The 18,823-nt window shown below is 37.2% G+C and overlaps 1 protein-coding gene across 1 annotated transcript; it reads left to right on the forward strand.

The window, feature by feature from the left end:
• Nucleotides 1-1,435: 1,435 nt before the first annotated feature.
• On the forward strand, nucleotides 1,436-18,598 carry ETFDH (electron transfer flavoprotein dehydrogenase). Its single transcript, XM_010175672.1, has 12 exons — nucleotides 1,436-1,578; nucleotides 2,379-2,608; nucleotides 3,507-3,588; nucleotides 3,857-3,975; nucleotides 4,294-4,371; nucleotides 7,079-7,225; nucleotides 9,012-9,152; nucleotides 11,131-11,274; nucleotides 15,215-15,383; nucleotides 17,059-17,241; nucleotides 17,588-17,809; nucleotides 18,120-18,598. The coding sequence occupies exons 2-12, from the start codon at nucleotides 2,387-2,389 to the stop codon at nucleotides 18,281-18,283; spliced, it is 1,671 nt and encodes a 556-aa protein (XP_010173974.1). The 5' UTR covers nucleotides 1,436-1,578; nucleotides 2,379-2,386; the 3' UTR covers nucleotides 18,284-18,598.
• Nucleotides 18,599-18,823: the final 225 nt, after the last annotated feature.

Below are 18,823 nucleotides of genomic sequence, written 5' to 3' on the forward strand. Positions count from 1 at the left end.
AGGTGCTGGCGGCAGTTATTAAGGAGCTGCAGATGAATAAAGTTTCACCTCGGAGATTATTTGCTTCGTGCAGACATTTCCCATCACGTTGCCAGGTCCGTAGGCTCGCAGCAGCTGCTGGCACGAGCTCAGTTCACGCGCTGGGAAGAACCATCCCATTCAGGGCTTGGACCTAAGTGACGTTTTTCAACTGTACTGTGTAATTCATAGTGCCATCAGTTCTGCTCAAATAAAAATGTCCCCAAAATTAAGTTAAGGTGTCATGTTTATATATATATATATATAGATGTAGTTGTTATCCTGCTTATGTATTGCTTGTTCTCAGATCCCATGTGGTTGCACATAAAGGATAAAGAGTCATGAGATGGTGTGATAATAGGTTTTATGTTATGTTGGTTAAGTACAAAATCGCTGTTAAGAAACCAGCAGATAATACCTGTTACCTTGCTTGCAGAGACCAGTATCCTGGCTGTTACTGTGCAGAGGTACAGTGGAGGATGTTTGTGTTTGCCATGCCAATTGCCATTCTCAACAAAACATTTCAGTCACAGGATGTTGGTGATTTAACTTGTGTAGTTTTGCAGAAATACTCTACTTTAAATACAGTATTGTCCTGAAATAAGAGAAAGGGAATCTGTCAAAGTGCATTAGTTCTCAAACCTGTTAACCATAACTAGTTTTGGTGCTAACCATACCAGTTTCCCAAGTACCAATTGCACACATCTTCATAATTTTTTTGTGAAAGAGGAAAATTAGAACAAGAATGCAACATGTAATAGCCTTCCGAGCAGAGTCCTGCTTTGATAAGGAAATTTGGTCCATTTCCTTAAAAAAGAAATTCTAATTTGTTCTTGCAACAATTAGTGTATCTACAGCAAAGGTAAAGATTAACTGTATCCACTGTTCCTAGCTTTGCCTAAGGTATACTTGGGTTTAAGTCTGAGCTTTTATTGTAGGCTAGGACATTTACTTTAGATGAGCTGTCTAGTATCAGGAGTCCAAACTGTGTGTCTCAAAATGTGTTGAGATGTCAGAAGACATGAACTTGTATGTCCTCCCTCTACAGTTGTTTGGTCACTTTTAGTGAAGTCTGAAATCTGTTGAACTTCAAAATGAAATGGGAACTTAGAATGTGTTTCACCTGTGTACACACATGTTATCCTACATCAACTGTCAGAAATGGCTGGCCAGTGATATGATGTGAAGAATGCTTAAAGGGGGAGCTCTTCTTCCCCCACCCAATATAAAATTATACAGTGCATTCCTAACTTGAAAAATCTTTAAATCTGTGTTTATGGTTCCTGATCTTCACATCACCTGGTAGCCTTTGGGGAGGGACAGCTGTCATATTTGTTGTGTGACTTCTGTCTCTGAAAAGTTGAAAAATTTGGAAAATGACTGATTTGCTGGATTTGTTTCCTGTTTTTGCAGCACGTCAGTGCTTTCATGCTCTGAAGGTGATAAAGGGAGACTGCCTTACACCGCTGCATATCGCAAGATGCACATCTACTGCCTCGGTGCCTCGCATAACTACGCACTATACAATCCATCCTCGGGACAAAGACAAACGATGGGAAGGTAGGTAAAAAAATGCACTCTTTAAAAGCTTTTTTATTATTATTATTATTAATTATTGCTCAGTTTTAAAGATGCTGAAATGTGTTGCTGTTTTTTTTTTTCTTTTTACAGAAATTCTGTACTCTTAAATACAATACTAATATTCCAAGTGAAATTTTTTGGTTGCTATCTCACAATGAGTGTCTGTAGTGCTATAAAATGGGATCAGATTAAACTTGATCCTAGTTATTTAAAGAAAAATATATAAGCAGCTTTTGTTTTAGTGACTATCACAACAAGATTTAATTCTGTCAGGTATGTATCTGTTGGATTTTTTCAGTTGTTCTCGCCATGAGAGTTTCTGAGAAAATAAGATTAATACATATCTCTGGGCATTCCAGTCTCTATATTCAGCAATTTTAATGGCTTCAGTTCCAGAAAAGACACTGATTAATTAGTGTAAAATAAAGTCATGTGTTCTGACCAAAGTCTTTTTTTTTTTCTTTCTCCTTTACCTGGGTGTCTTTGATAGAGCTTAAGTTTAACATTCTAAAATGATACTTAATTATGATGCATAGAGATTGAATATGTTTTTATAATATATGTCCTTGCAACTTAAAAAGAGCTAATTCTACCTTGGGATGTTGATGTCCTTCTGCACATTTACAAGTACTGAAGTGGGGATTCTGTTGAATATTTAGCCTCCTTTTACACAAAGTAATACTTCTGGGATAGCCAGTGTCACAGAGCAAGGTTTAGTGAGACCCAGGCTGGGGGAAATTGGAGATTGGTTTTTGTTATTGTCTTTTTTTCTATTAAAGGGGTAAACATGGAAAGGTTTGCAGAGGAAGCTGATGTTGTCATTGTTGGAGCAGGCCCTGCGGGTCTTTCTGCAGCTATTCGACTCAAACAGTTAGCTGCTGAGCACAGCAAAGAAATACGTGTTTGTCTGGTGGAAAAGGCTTCTCAGATTGGTGCACATACACTGTCTGGTGCTTGTCTTGAGCCAAGGTCCTTACAAGAACTCTTTCCGGACTGGAAGGAGCGAGGGGTATGTATGAACATATAAACGCTGCAATTAATCACTAGCTTGTAGTAATCTCCACATCTGACTCATTCTGGTATGACTTAGTACCTTGGTACCATTGGTACTTAATACCATTTTAAAATATGTTGATCTAAGAAAACAAAAACCGTCTACCTGTTTCCTCTAGTTTGACAATGGTAAACTTTTTTGTCTACAGGGATATGTCGTGGCCTTTGCTCTTTTACATAGTACTCTTACTGCATGTACGTAGTATGGCTGGAGCATCCTGGGGTGCACTACACTTACTGCACTTGTGCAGAATCCAGCTCCTGTGCACAAGCAGTAAGATGGTAGATTTGTAGCAATGTTAGACTTGTTGCTTCTCTAAAGTAGTTCTTCGTAGGCTCAGGAAATGATGCGTAGTGCACTGATTTTTGTGCAGACATAGTGGTGTAACAGAAGCCAAGATGCTTTTGGGAGGGAGGATAGCAAGAGATGAGCTGCCATCTCTGCCAGAACAACCATCTGACTTGTGGCCAGCTGTCTGCTATCACCTGGGAGCTGCAAAAAGTGGGCCGTCAACTAGTTGTTTTGACTTACTGGGCTAAACATGCAAGTTGAGCTGCCTTCTTTAGAAAGGTCTAGAATATCGGTGTAGTAGAAGCCTGTGCACAAACTATAGAAGTGATTTGCAAGGCCCTGTTCCAATTTTTTTTCCCTCAAGACTTGTTAATCCTTGCCTGATGACTGCCTCGTAAGGTACTTTATGTTCTGTCTCATGATACTTTCCTATGCAAGTGCTTAATTAAACCTTTAATTGACTGCCTTTTCAATTGTTTGATTTTATTTGTTGTTGGTTTTGTTGGATTGGCTAGAAGAACTTAACTCTCAATACTGTTTCTCTTCTTTTTTTTTTATGTAGGCTCCACTTAATACTCCTGTAACTGAAGACAAGTTTGGAATTTTAACAAAGAAATACAGAATTCCAGTGCCAATTCTTCCAGGTGAAGTTTGGTGAGGTGGTAGAGAGTTGACTTTCTCAGTATCTTTTTCAACTTTTCCATGAATGAAACAATTGATCTGATTCAATGTAGTACAGCAAGTGTATGTAGAGTGTAATAGTTTCCACTGGTAGGGTTCCTGTAGGTGATGGCTGCTATAATACGTGACATTACTGTGAAGATAATTGTAGAGGCAGATCTGACATCTGATGTGTACAACTTCTGTTTGCTTAGTGTTCTGTGTTTTTATGTGTGTGTGGTTTTTGCCTAGGACTTCCGATGGTTAATCATGGAAATTACATAGTACGTCTGGGCCACTTTGTGAGTTGGCTTGGTGAACAAGCAGAAGCTTTGGGTGTTGAGGTGTATCCAGGCTATGCAGCAGCTGAGGTAATAATGACGTCAGTGTGTATATGAAAAGCACTTTTGGAACCCACTTCACTCTTTTCCCAGTCATTTCATAGTACATTTATAACATTCCTCTTAACAGAAGTGTATTGTGAAAACTGTGTTTCGGTATCTTAAATTCCTTGGTCCAGATCCAGCAAAGTGCAAGTGGATCATAAAGGGTGTTAATAAGCAAATAATCATCAAGTTTGACCATTGAAGATACAGTGCTTAGAAGTTCTGTGTTAGAACTTTTTATGAATGAATTAAAATGACAGATCATTAAAATGTTTTTGTTTGTTTGTTTAAATATTTCCAAAGGTTCTTTTTCATGAAGATGGTAGCGTGAAAGGGATAGCAACTAATGATGTAGGCATTCAGAAGGATGGAGCACCTAAAGTAAGTAGCTATCTTCCCCATAACTAAGGGTCTAAGTATGGAAATTGTGATACATCTGCTTGTGCTGTCATCAGTAATCTTGCTACAGCCTAAGAAAAGGTATAAAATTCAGTACCCTCTCTGTATATAAAGTGGATCAAATACTCATGAAAGTTCTGGTCTCAGAACATTGTAAATGTCGTCTGAGATTAATAGAAGAAGCCTTCACAGAAAGGAAGCTTGAGGGTGACTTGAAGGAAATAATTGTAAGGGTGCTTTGGCATACATGAAATCGGGAAACAAAGGAAAAGCTTCCAGGAACTCCTAGAAAAAAAGGTGCAAAGGTGAAATAGAAAACTGTTGTCCAGCTGGTCACTAGCAACACGTAAGACTGTGATTCTGGCTGATTTGTTTTCTTTGATATTTACAACTGCAGTCACTTTGTTGACAGTCTGTCTACCTTGTTGGGGCAAGGTACACACTGAATCTTTATACCTTTTTGCTGGCTGGCCGCATTTCCGTATCCAGAAAGTAGCTCCCTGCCCTCTTTGGCTGATTTAGAGTGGAATCCAGAACCTGTGGGAAAGCAGGTCGCTTCCCTGTGCAATACGTAGGGAGAATTTGGCACCTCAGATTAATTGAGAACAACTTTCACACAGAATTATTTGGCTACAGAAATTCTGGGTGCAGTTTGTTTGGTTTTTTTTTCCTTAAGATTTACTTTCTTTTTTAAGGTTTCTTAGTAGTTATATAGAGTTTCAAAGAGACATTTACTTGCATATAAAAATGTGGGTTATTTTTCCCATTTAAGGCAGGGGATGAGAAGAAAAGGCTCATTTTTGTTTTAAGAGAGTAGCCAGCAGAGAATGAAGTGGTGGCAGGGAAAAGTAGTGTATTTTTCCAGTATAATATTGTCTGTCCCCTGTAGGGCATAGACACACTCTTATTTTCAGCTATGCATTTTCCCCAGTAGGAGGTAGAAGTAATGCGTACAGCGTGCTGCCGTCTTAATGCTTGAGTGGTGAGGCTGAGTTGGGTTTGGTTTTAAAGTGGGAAAGAAATAACAGATTTTATTTTTTTTTTTTAAAGCTTCCTCAAAACTTACTTTTTTTTTATTCCATTTATTCTGGAAGACTGTGTCTATTAACTTTTTTAATGTACATAATTAGCGTGCCACTATTGCAAACTTTTTGAGTATTCAAGTGTTTTAACTGTCAGTTAGGTCAGCTGATACTAATTCCAGCTTATAAAGGTTCAGGTAAATAAACATATTTTGTATAACCTTCAAGGCAAGAATGTGTTTGTACAGAGCCTAATCAAATAGACTGTGGTTAATGAATAGAGTTTCACCTTGCAGTTGGCATCAATCAAACAAAAATGCCAATGGTAAAAAATGCCTAGTGAAAAGTTCTACATTAATTCTTTTGTAGATGCTAGAGAAATACATTGTACGTTAACTCTGAAAACCAACTCTGCACATTAGTGAAATGTTTCAAATTAATGAATTTCTGATATTTACAATGTGGAGTTCTAGGGTTTTTTTATTTTATATAAATCTACTTCAAAATGGACAGTATATATTTTTAATCTTTAGATGAAGTAGTACATCCCTGTAGTTCTCATAGTATTTTGTAAGATTAATTCAGGTTGGCAATCAGAAATTCAAAGAACACAAAAAATTTGGCAAAATCTTGTAACTCCTGTTTAAAAGTAATTCCCGACTAGAGGGAACATTTCCATTTGCTTGTTTTTTTCAGAGGTTTCCAACCAGTAAGTTGTAAGCAGGTTGCACCTGAGACACAACTTAAAACCAAAGCAGTAAGCTTCTCCTGGACCTATGGTGGCTTTAAGCACCTTGAGGTGCTTTTTTTGGGTGCTGCTGGTTGGCTTCATCCAGAATTGTTCTCATGAGCTTTTTGAACATTATACTTTCTGGCTCAAATCAAGGTTGTTTTGTTGGTTTTTTTTTTTTTTTCTTTTTCTTTAAAGTTTGTCTTTTTTTCCTCTGCAAGATTATGGATATTTAAAATCTAGTACCCTTACATTGCAAATACAGTCTCATAAATCTAGTCTAATGTGCTCACATACGCAGGTGACATGCTCATACATGAGTATACTGGTTGCCTTTATGTTACTCTGAATCTCATTGTTGGAATTTTTTATGAGAAATTTTTTTATAATGATACATAATGTTAGTGTAATTTTACTGTATGGTTTATCATGTAAGATTGGTGTAATATTATTATAGTAACTTTATCCTGAGGTAGTGGATTCTTTCCAAGGCAGAGGTCATGCAGATTTTTCTGCTCTGGTGTTTCTGTCTAACCTCTGCCATACATATGTGTGTGGGACAATGTTTTGTTGTAATGTGACTTCATGAGTAAAATTAAAAGTGTGAAGTTACAGGTTAAGATTCTTCATTCTGTCAGGGTTCCTTTGCACCATGTGAATGAGCAGATGTGATATAAGTATCTTCTGGTTGGGAAAAGATTCTCCTTTCGAGTCAATGGCGATTCACTGTAGTGCTGATCAACTGGATCCTCTTACAAGATTTGTCGGGGGTGCATCATGGGTAGGTGGAAAAGACAAGTGGACTAGAGTCGTAGCTTACAGTGGTTTGTAGGTTCTGAGCAGTGCCACAAAGTAGTGTAAAATCACTTTATTGCCTTGCATTTTCTTGCTGTGAGTTTAGTGTGGCACAGATCTAACTGCTTTTTGCCTTTTGCAGACTACCTTTGAAAGAGGCTTGGAACTCCATGCTAAAGTCACAGTCTTTGCCGAAGGTTGTCATGGACATCTAGCCAAACAGCTGTACAAAAAATACAATCTCAGGGAGAAATGTCAACCCCAAAGCTATGGCATTGGACTGAAAGAGGTATCACCTGCTTAATTCTAACAAATAAGGAAAATACTGTAAAGCTCTAGGGTGGTTTCTATTTGCTTTCAAGCTAATTTATATAAAATATTAGATTGATAACTTTTGAGTTACACTTTCAGGCTTCAGAATCTTTGCTATTCTGAAGCTGATTAGAGAAGATGCTCCTTGAGTATCCTGACTGTTTTGTTTCAGCTGCTGCTTCTCTTATATCTGTGTACTAGAGGCACCTGTGAATCCACTCTGTTAATGTATTAATTTGATTTCAAATTACATTCATTTGTGAAATCTGTTTTCAGTACTTTCACTAAATGAGAGAGGGATTCATGCTGCCAAATTGTAGGGGGTTTGGACCGGAGGAGGAGAGGAAAGGCTTTCTATGGGTTTCCTGTGTATTCATGAGAGAGAGAGAGAAAAGAGGTGTGTTCCAGATGATGAGTCATGCTCTCTGAAACATCTTCTGGATGACCTTTTTTTTTCCCCAAAAATCCTGTCACTGGGCTTATAAAACTGTGTTAAGGATCATATTTCCTTTTTGAAGTATTTTATACTCAGGGAAATATCACTCATGAAAAAGAGCTGTGTTATTTAGAATATGTTCAGAGTTTGACTATAACATAGTCAAACTCTTTATTTATTTATTTATTTATTCTTTATTTATTACTTTAAGAATGTGCTTCTGGCTACAAAGTATTTGTTAAATAATTAGTTTACACTTTGGTAGAGAACAACCACTCTGTAACTGTTCCTGTGTGTGACATAGTTTCTAATACCTAAGTTGTTGTTAAAGCAGGGTTTTGCTGTAGAGTTCCTTTGCTTCCAGATGATGAGACTATGTCTGCTTTAGCAAATAGTACAGTCCAATAGGGATGGATCTGTAAAGTGAAATAGTTCGTGCTGATGAGCTGATAACCGTACTGTGTATGTTTCAAGGTTATTCTTGCTTCGGACTAGCTCTGGTCTAGTCCCGTGGGCTAAGTGCCCTTTCACAACTGGAATGCTTTAGTTTCATGTGAAAGGAATCCAGTTCATGCCTTCTGTGGCTGCTGTACCATGTGAACCAAAGCACAGTAAGTGAGAGCAGTCAGGAGTCCCACTCAAAAATGTGCTGCTTAATCTAAACTGAAACATTAATGTAGATGTACCTTCCATTCTTGAGCTGATCTAATGGTGCTCAACTGCCCTTCTGTCATTAGATTGCACCTGGCACATAACTCCATAGTGAAGAGATGTTTTGTGAAATGAGCAGAAAATTTGCTCTAGTGGAAACATGAAGATGCTTCTGTGAGTTCACCATGGGCCAGATGAGCACTGGAGATGTGTAGGAGAGAGCAGAGAGAGGACAACCTGTTTAACAGAAAATACTTAGATCAACTCAGGTGAATCGTTAAGCCTGACCCTGAAAAAGTTATGAGGAAATAGCAATGATTCTTACAAGAAAATAATGCTTCTAAAGGAAAAAGTCAATGTAAGCATTGCAGTCCTTAGCAGAAGTATCTGTTGAAGTCACTAATATAAAGGATCTTGTGGTTGAATTAAAATTTTGGGTATAATGCTGGAGTCTCAGTTACATTTTCTGATGCACAATATTTCAAGAAAAAGAAGTATGGTGATACTTAAATGGTAAAAAGAAGTGTACCTAGTATTTTGCTGTAAGAATTTATGCATTGGTCACAGCAGTTCATTAATTTTCTTCTATATTTAATTATGTGTTTGTCTTTTATGATGTTATTGAAAAGCCATTACTTTGCAATGTAAAGTAACTTTTTGGTGATCTTCACTTCAGTTATGGACTATTGATGAAAAGAAATGGAAACCAGGAAGAGTAGAACATACTGTAGGCTGGCCTTTAGACAGACATACATACGGAGGATCCTTTCTTTATCACTTAAATGAGGGTGAACCTTTAGTTGCTCTTGGATTTGTGGTAAGTAAAGTTGTTATTTTCATCTTTGTTTGCTGTTGTTTGATCTTTGTTTTTATGCAATTTCTTTTCTTTGTTTTCATATGAAGACGAAAACATAAGAATAGCAACAGACCAAATTTAGTGCTTGCTCAATCTTAAGTGCACTTATTCCCATATTAGGGGAGGTTAATTTGTCATATTAATCTGTCTTTAATCCAGCGTATTTTATTAAGAACAAAATGGAGAACTTACAGGTACATCTTTTTGCAAACCAAATAAATTTTGGTAAAGCCAAAACCAGATGATAAATCATAACTCTGCTCACAAAATTTTTGCAAGTTAGGAAATGTCTGAATCACATCCACTTTGTACCATTCCATTTCCTCATTCGTGTGTCAGCCTTGGGTGAGTACGTGCTTTCTGGGGGAAGCATAGAAAGTGGAAGCCCTCTGCAGTTCCGCAGGGCAGCGTCCTTTCCATTGCTCAGATCTTCAGATTGTTCTTACCATTCTTCGCCCCTGTTCACCTTGCCCTCTTTAGCAACTGTCTTTTTGAATGGGACAGGCAGCTTCTTCCTTCTTACTGCCTCTTTATCAGGAGCATTGAGATCACTAGAGAGACTATGTCATTCTGCCAGCCAGTGACGCAAGGAGCAATGGTAGGAAATGTTTTTCTAGCACCTGCCATCCTAAATAAGCATGCAGTATTTGTCCTGTGTGTGTGCTTTACACACAGATGTTGTAAGTCAGGGACACAATCTCGACTTTTAGCAGCATGGGACTGAGGTGATTCTTTGGTCTCCTGGATTTCAGAAGGATTCCAGAGTGCGTGTGCGGGTGAAAACTCTATTTCATTTAACTGTTTTGTAAGAAGCATTGAAAAAAAACTTGTTAGCTTTTTGCAGATATGCATACTTGTCCTGTGAGATTTCTAATATTGGAATTAATAAGTACAGATAGTAGACATTCAAATTCTGTTTTGTTTTTAGAAGGAAAGAGAGCTTTGATTCTTGCAGGGAATGGTAATCAAGAATGTTCATATTATCTCCAGTTCAGAGAAAATCAACTTTTGTGTGAACAAACAAGCACTTTTTTGTCTTTGAACTTTACACCTATGTCAGTCTGATTCTTGTAGTAGCATTATCTTACACTTATTTTGAAAATTTTTCGTTAACTTTATCTAGCAAGGAAAGTAGATACAAGCAGTGCTCTAAAAGCAGTGAGCTGCCAGAGAAGTCAAGGTACTGTTTGTTGCTGACTCATTTTATATTTTATTTGTCTCAAATAAAGCTTACAGGAACTAGAAATAATCCCTTTCTCAAAAGAGAAAATTCAGCAACATAAGTAATTTTAAGAGTATATTAAAGATGGGAAATGCAGAGTATATCTTTGGGCAAATTCTCAAATGCATAAGATAAGACTCCTGGGCATCCAGACAATTGGCAAAGTCTTTTTCCCCTATTTTCTGCTTTCATCATTGCTCCCCTGTGCTTTATTACAGTGGCTCACCTAACTGGAAATGACAATTGACTCCACTAAACAATGTGAAAAACTGGTTAAAACATGTGAGCATAAGGACATAACTATCTAGAAATAGTTGTTTACCTCTCCTTCCGGCTTTTCTACGGCAAAGAGGTTTTGAAACACAAATTAAAAACAAGTTTTCTCGTATTATCCTGCCCATTATACCATGCTTAATTTTATTTCACTATTTTATTTAAAAGACAGATGGAAGGTGGTTACAATGCAATTAAATATTTTCCATGCTTCCAGCAGGACAGAGGACAGTTGTATAGCAGCAGGTTCTGAGATTTGCTTCTACTGTACTGTTAATAGAATGTATTTTTGTCAGTAGTTTCTTTAAGAAGATCCTGAGGTAGATTTAGTAAAATACAGATTTAAAGAGTTGATGTGGTAATAGGCAATTGTTTTCTTTTCAAACTTTTGTTGAAATGTCATACTTTATTTTCATTGATGTTGCACTTTTCTTTTTTTTTAAGGTTGGTTTAGATTATCAAAATCCCTATTTGAATCCATTTAGGGAGTTTCAGAGGTGGAAGCACCATCCTAGTGTACAGCCTACTTTGGAGGGTGGAACAAGGATTGCCTATGGTGCCAGAGCATTAAATGAAGGTGGTTTCCAGGTAACTTTTTGTGAAGTTCTTTACTTCGAGTTCTCTATAGCCATATTTTTACTGCTGTAGATTTGGGTTGCATGCTGTTGGGAAACAACTGAACTATAATACAGATGAATAAGGCCAAAAGTTTTGCTGGACAGAAAAGCCTTGTTACCTTGCTGGATAGTGGCTGCTGAGATTTGCTAGACTTAGGCTCTGTCATAGTAAAAATCTTCTGACATGGTCACTTTACTTCCTAAATGAAATATGAAGTAGAGTTTATATTGCAATCAAGTGTGTTCAGCAGCAACAAAGCTACAGATAATGCTTTGTTGTGCCTGGAGCCCTGGGGAAGAAAAGGTAGCACCACTTACCTGGTTTTCTTATGGGGTTGGGTGGGGGTATATTTTCCAAATAACGTGTTTATCCTAGCAGAGGGAACTTCTTCCCAATGCTTGACCATTAGGTCAGTGATGGTGCTGAAATTGTTATGGAATACTTGTTCATTTTTTTTTTTTCTTAAGGAGTCTAAAAGGTTAAATTTAACAAATGTATTCATCAAAGCTTAAGTTAAGTTGAAAGGTTTAGAAGAACTTGCAGGATAAATAGTCTAGAATTTATATTTAACAGCCAAAATCCTTTCAACCTGTTAGCTCCTCATGTGGGAATCTTGAAACGCAGGTCATGGTTGTGTGTCCTGAACTCCTGGGTCCATCTTCTAGACACTCCCTTTGGTTTGGAACTTTGGTTTGTGTGTTGGGCCATTGCACTCTGCTCTCTTGACTACTGTGTCTTTCTTTCTTGAACCTCTTCTTTGGTATAAATATGGCTTTGTGCAGCTTTTGCGATAACCAGTACAATTTCAACAGCAGCGTAACTCTTGTCACAGTCTTGTGGAGTTAGGCTTTGACACCAGTGTGCATGCCTGGGATTGAGTCATGTGGAATCACTCTGTGAGTTGATTACTTTGTCCACTCTCAAGTGGAAATATGTCATACTGTGTTGTAAAACGACTGTGTTACTAGCTGATTTCAGAAACCATTGTTGGTCCATTATTAACACAGGTAAGATACAAAATGACAAGATGCTTTAATCTAGAGTTTTATACAAGAGGGGCTTCTCTTTCCACCCTGTGCACTGGTCTCTGTACCACAGATAGTCATTACTGAATTTCTGCCTTTGATGAAGTAGCCAGATTGTGACTTCAGTTGCATACTCCTTATACTGCTTGAAACATATGGCTGACAGAACATGGCATTTTTAAAGTCACTTACAGACATTGTTTGCACCAAGTTACACAAACAGCTGCTGCGCATCTCTGCCTAATCTTTGGACTTCTTTGCTGGACTCAAAAGAATATGTCACTTACGTTGTACTGTTCCTAATATAAAAGCATTATTTTTGTTGATTTTTATTTTTTTTTTTTAATCCTGTAGATAGAATGCTCTAGTTAATCACGAAGTCACACTTTTAGATGTCTTTTTTTAATACATGCTTTCAGTAAAAAAAAAAAAAATGCTTTATTGGTGAGTCACTTAGGAAGATTTTTAAGATTAGCTCTTCTTTTGCATGTGTTGCTTTGATTAATAACTGTACCAGTCTGACTCATTTGCATCATTGGAGTCCAGGAATATTTTTCTTATGTAAGTTGTTCTGTAGCTCCAGTTTTCATTTTGGTGGCAGTATTGCATCAAGTAGGTGTATAAAATTACCATCAATCTAAACTTTCTTGTCTATTATAGATAACTTTATGACCATGTTCTTTCTTCTTTAACATATAGTGATGCTAAGTTGGTGTGAGAGAGAGAAAGTGCTCTTGAATGTTTCCCTGATTTTCTAGCTTTTTGGGATATGTGGAGAGAGGGAACAGTTTAATAGACTACATCTACATAGCTGTTATTTCTTTGTTTTTATTAAAATTGAAAAATCAAGCACTTGAAGAAATTCCCATGCATCCTCTGCTTTGTCTCCATTTTATCAAAAACTTTGAAAAGATTTAAGTTTTGTGGAAAAAATGTTTTGTGGAAAAAATAAAAGATGTTGCTGTCGTTGAGCAATGTATGTTATGAATATCAGGGGAAAAAACCTTCATATCAATGACCCATACAAGTGTCAAACATGAGACTCACTTAACAGTTTTTCATCCCTGAGCTGAGGGGAGGAGAATGTGGAGTTCCCTGTCTGCTGGGGAGCAGGAGTCTCCCCTTCTTACCTCCTCCAAACCAATCTGATTGCTGCCAAGAGGGTGGTGGCTTCTTCAGGTGCTCAAGGTTGAAAGGATTTCATCCTGTATGTCAGGGGCAGGGAAGGCTTCTGCTGTGCTGGCATGGTGTGTTCCTTCAGCTTGATAAACTGACTGTGAAAACAGGCACCAAGGGCTGTAGTACTGATAATGAGAATTACTAACAAAGCTGCAGTACATGTAACCTTTTGTGTTACATGACTAATCTCATTTATACTCTGATGGTATGTTGGTCACTAAGTACCTATTCAGTGAAATAGTTGTTGCAGAAGAAGAATACTTGATCACCATCTTGTTAAGTAATTCAAAGAGTCACTCAAGAAATCTTTCTATGCTTATGTCAGTGCCTCATCATTGCATCCTAACAGATACAACAAAGTAACTGTTTTCAGCCAAAGGTCTTCTGAAAAGAGAGGAAGGACATCCTGCATACTTAATTCATTTCAAATACTATTACAGAGCTGAACTTAGTACTTCTGGTCACTGAAAAGTAAGTTAAAAGTTGTAGTTGTTAAAAGTTTTCAGCCTAGATTACCTTTCCTACGAACCAAATCACTAAGTCTATGATTGAACAAATTGCCCAAAACACAGGGCAAACGCTGTGTAGTACAGCTTTTTTTAGTGACTACTATATGAATACTGAACAGTGGCCAGCCCTGGGTGAACAGGAAACAGGTAACAATTGAACAAGCAGAAAAAACAAAATTTTTGTTTCAGATCATCTTGAATTCCAAGGGATTCTCTTTTTTTTTTTTTTTTTAAATTACATTTTTCATGAACTAAAACTACTTGTTTGAGGTTATTAAAAACTTGTTTGAGGCTATTAAAAATTAATTCTTTAGGCAGCTTTAATAAAAGTAGGATGCTAGATTCACAAGTGCTGCTCAGTACTAAAAGACTTTCAGAAGAATGGTATGTTCATAACTTAGATTCAGCAATTTCAGACCTAGGATTTGATCACAGCTTTCCGCTCAAAGTGCTGCAGTCAGTCCCATGTTTTGAAGCTGTTCCATCTAAAATCTCATTGGATGAGGGTGAGAATAACTATCTTTGGTAGTAGAGATACTCCTTAGTTAATTTAGGCATATATAGATCTGATGTTTGGAAATATCTGGCTGTCTTAGGTTTGTGAGTTGACTGTCCTCAATGACGTTGTGCTTCTTGCAGAACAGGAGTAAGACAATTAGTTTGCACCAAAAATATATTTGTTGTCAGCTGACCAACCTCTAAAAGAAGTGGGACTGGGTGGGGGGATGGGAAGGGCACTGTGCAGTTTCATAGAAAAGATTTGTGGAAAAAAGCACTGGCTAATAAACTGTTAGATGGAATTCATACAACTTTCTGTGTGGAAAATAAGAAGACAAATGTCTTTCATTTAAAAGCATTCTCTTGAACTTGAAGGAGGAAAACAGTATCAGTAGGTGACATTATTATAGTCTTGTTGCAGACAGAGCAACTGGAGAGAGGATATAAAGAAAATGTTGTCATTATTTTATACTCAGCTCCAGTATAATGTCTGTATTCTCATTTGCTTACATTGCCAAAATTTATTGTTAAAATGGAGTAACTCTGGTGTATTTTTAGGTAGTGCATATGCAAGTCTAAAAATGCAAAGGACGCTCAAGCCTCATGCCAGTTTCATTTCTAGAATGTTATTTTTCACTTAAAAAAAAAAGAAGCCAAAACCAAACAAACCTACCACCTGTCTTTGTGTTTCCTCTTCAGTCAATACCCAAACTCACTTTCCCAGGTGGATTACTAATTGGTTGCAGTCCTGGACTTATGAATGTTCCGAAGATCAAAGGGACACATACCGCAATGAAAAGCGGCATCTTGGCTTCAGAAGCCATCTTCAGCCAATTAATCAATGAAAATCTCCAATCAAAGACAATAGGTAAGAGCAGTTTTTCATAATTATTCTAAGTACTGATCATACTGCTAGAATGAAAATATGCCTCTAATGAGCATCTGAAAAGTAAGCTTACACTTCCTGCATAAGTAAACAAGAATAGTATATATTTTGTTCCTACAAATATGTTAAAAATTAGCACTTTATGATTGAAAATGTGTTACTGAAAGACTACAGAATCTGAGAAGAAAAATAAAAAGGACAGGTTAAGCAAACCAGGGTGAGATTTTTCAAGTTTGCTCTTCACTGTTTTGGTAATTGCTAGGATAGGGGTTTTTGTTGTTTTTTTTTTCTTTCAGTCCTCTTTTTGTGACTTTAATTTTATAGTCTTCTCAGTTTGAGACTACGTGTATTTCCTGTTACATGTAGTGCAAGCACATTGATGTAACTGCCTGATCCTGACTGCATTGTAGCCATTCATTTAAGCCTTGGTTGTTCCTTAAATCTGTTAACAAAGGTGCACAGAGAGATCACCTAATTAGAATTTCAGTCATTCTGGAGATGACACTATAGCCATGTACTACATGATTATTATTTTAGAAATCTCTTCTGTGTAGTGGTGGATTCAGTCCTAGTGAGCTTTCGTTCAGCAGAAACATGCGACACACACTGCCACAGTGGGTTTGCTGAACAACTAAAACTTCAGCTAGTATAACAGGTTAAAATGTTTACAACCCATCTGAAATGACAAACACTCTTATTGGGTAGTGTGCCACCCTTGTTTGATTATGGACACGTTTTGGAAGCTGTTTCCAGTTTTGTCAAGACAGTGGAACATTACAGCCCACTTTCTTCTCTGTGCATAGGTAAGGAGCTTTTTTTCAGAGCCTTACATGAGACACAAAATATGGACTGAAGCATGTTTTCATCTATAGGCAAGGCTTAAAACATATTATTTGGAACATCTAGAGGAATAGATGTTCCAGTAGTTCTATTCCTAGACAGTAGTAATGGAGAACAGTGAAGGGGAAGCTCTTGAAAAATTTTCATTTTAAGAAACATTTTTTTTTTCCCCTAAGATAATTACTTAGTTTTAACTACACTGTAGTAGGTGAGTCATGTCAAGTGTGCAATGTCTAGTGCTTGTAAAGAATACAATCAGAGTTGAAATCAGAAGTTTGTAGTCTAATGTATCTTAGTAACTTGCTGATTACATAGGGAGAAAAATTGTTCTCTAGCACTGGCATCACCCATTGGGCCATAGTCATAATTACTGAAATCAGTATGTTTGTGGTTGCTTAACTTGTAAAGGAAAAAGCTTTTGTACTTGGCAATGTTAAAATTACAAACCTGTCTCTTGGATCACAGCTAAACTGTGATTTAAGTCAATTTTTAATATTTTATGAGCCAGTAGCTGTTTTCCCACAGAGATCCCCATGCAGCCACCTGGCCAGTTATCTTCATGTTTTGCTGAGGTTTGAGGCAATTTAATGCTGCTTGTGGATCATTTAATAGAGACTACAAAGGAGCAGTAGATACCTGGTGATAGCTGCCAACAAGAGGCTGAAATATGTTGTGCAGTATATTCCTAGCCTACTATTCTGAAGTTCTCATTTTGCTGCCTTCGTTGCTAGCAATTGCCTTTACTCAGCAATTATTTTTTATTTCAAGGATAGTCTTTATGTACTGTAGGTACCTAACGAGTAATGTACTGCCTTAGGACTTGATGTGCAAGAATATGAAGAGAACCTGAAAAAGTCCTGGGTCTGGAAAGAGCTGCATGGAGTTAGAAACATCCGGCCATCCTGCCACAGTATACTTGGTCTGTATGGAGGAATGATTTACACAGGTATATTTTATTGGATACTGAGAGGAAAGGAACCATGGACTTTAAAACATCCAGGTAATTTCAGTATCTCCTGAAAGAAGATACTAAATGTGTATGTCAGTCTTTTCTGGTGTTAGTTGAAACTAGAGCACATCTGGTCAAGTGTTGAGTCTATGAAGTGTAGAAAAGAAGTCAATAAGGCAGTGAAGCACTTTGTCCTGTTATCTAGCATATAATGTAAATGAAGACTTTAAAACTCTGTTCTACTTAGCATAGTTTTCTGTGTCATGAAAAAGGCCACCTTTTATCAAGTATTTAATTCTGATGACAAAGGATGTTAAATTACCTTTATTAAATTGTTCTTGAGTAACCGCAAAATACAGTAATTCTACCGAAACTTATCTATTAAAAATCTATTTAGGACCAGATTTTGCTCAGCTCAAACCAGCCAAAGATTGTACACCTATTGAATACCCAAAGCCTGATGGAAAAATCAGTTTTGATCTCCTCTCATCTGTGGCTTTAAGTGGTACAAACCATGAACATGACCAGCCTGCGCATTTAACTCTCAAAGATGACAGCATCCCTGTGAGCAGGAATTTGGCTGTATTTGATGGACCGGAACAAAGATTTTGTCCAGCAGGTAAGTAATAAAAATGTGTGTCTGAGCTGTTTTTGCAGGATGAAAGACTAAATACTTCATGAAGAGTCCACCTGGCATACTACTTACTTCAAGCATTCTATCCCAATCCTCATCCTAGAAGAAGGTTCAAGTGCAGGTCTTAAAATATATTAACAGTACTTTCATGACAAAATAATTAGTAAACATGGAAGAAGGTAGCTGAATTACGCTAGTAATACACTTCCCTCATTACAGGTGCTGGTAACTAGTAGAGCATAGATGCAGGGGGAAACTGTTCAGTGAAGTGATAGCTCTCTTTTGCTCTTTGCAGGAGTTTATGAATATATTCCTCTGGAAACAGGAGAAGGATCAAGACTGCAGATAAATGCTCAGAACTGTGTCCACTGCAAAACATGTGATATTAAAGACCCAAGTCAGAACATTAACTGGGTAGTGCCTGAAGGTGGAGGAGGACCAGCTTATAATGGGATGTGAACTGCTGGCACATCTATATGGTGATTTCTGATCACCAACAAATAAGTTGAAGTATTTTATGCTGCACTGTAATTAAAGTACAGCACTGACTTGAATGTTAAAGAGTTTGAAGCTAATGTGCCATTCTGAATTTTACATATGACTGTTGCATTAAATAGAAAGTGGGTGCCTTCTGGTTACACCCTAGCCTTATTTAAATAAAACTTCTTTTCAGGAGTTGTGTGGCAGGCAGAAGAAAGTTCTTCTCAGGACTGACACAGGAACTGGATTTATTGGTGAAGTTCAGTGATAACAGAAGCCATATCCAGAAGAATTAGTACCTACACTTAAAAAAGTATTTTCTCTCTGTATCTGGAGTGATTTACTATACGTAATCCTGCCGTGCAGCAGGGAAAATATATCAGTCTAGGAAACTGTCAGTGTTTCTAAGTGTTACACATTTTACATCAAATTTACAGTTAGATTTTTTTTTTTCCTGGTGATAATAGGGAGCCCATCTCCAATATAACCTGTAAAGTGGTTTTAAAAAAAGTGTAATAC

The sequence above is a fragment of the Antrostomus carolinensis genome, unplaced genomic scaffold (genome assembly GCF_000700745.2).
Source record: "Antrostomus carolinensis isolate BGI_N321 unplaced genomic scaffold, ASM70074v2 scaffold1519, whole genome shotgun sequence".
NCBI classification, from domain to species: domain Eukaryota; kingdom Metazoa; phylum Chordata; class Aves; order Caprimulgiformes; family Caprimulgidae; genus Antrostomus; species Antrostomus carolinensis.

Bases quoted from the DNA above. Each gene is read 5' to 3' on its own strand.
- ETFDH (XM_010175672.1), top strand. From the start codon at position 2,387: ATGGAAAGGTTTGCAGAGGAAGCTGATGTTGTCATTGTTGGAGCAGGC. The intron at 11,275-15,214 runs GTAACTTTTTGT...TTTCCTCTTCAG, and splicing joins TAAATGAAGGTGGTTTCCAG to TCAATACCCAAACTCACTTT. The intron at 15,384-17,058 runs GTAAGAGCAGTT...GTACTGCCTTAG, and splicing joins TCTCCAATCAAAGACAATAG to GACTTGATGTGCAAGAATAT.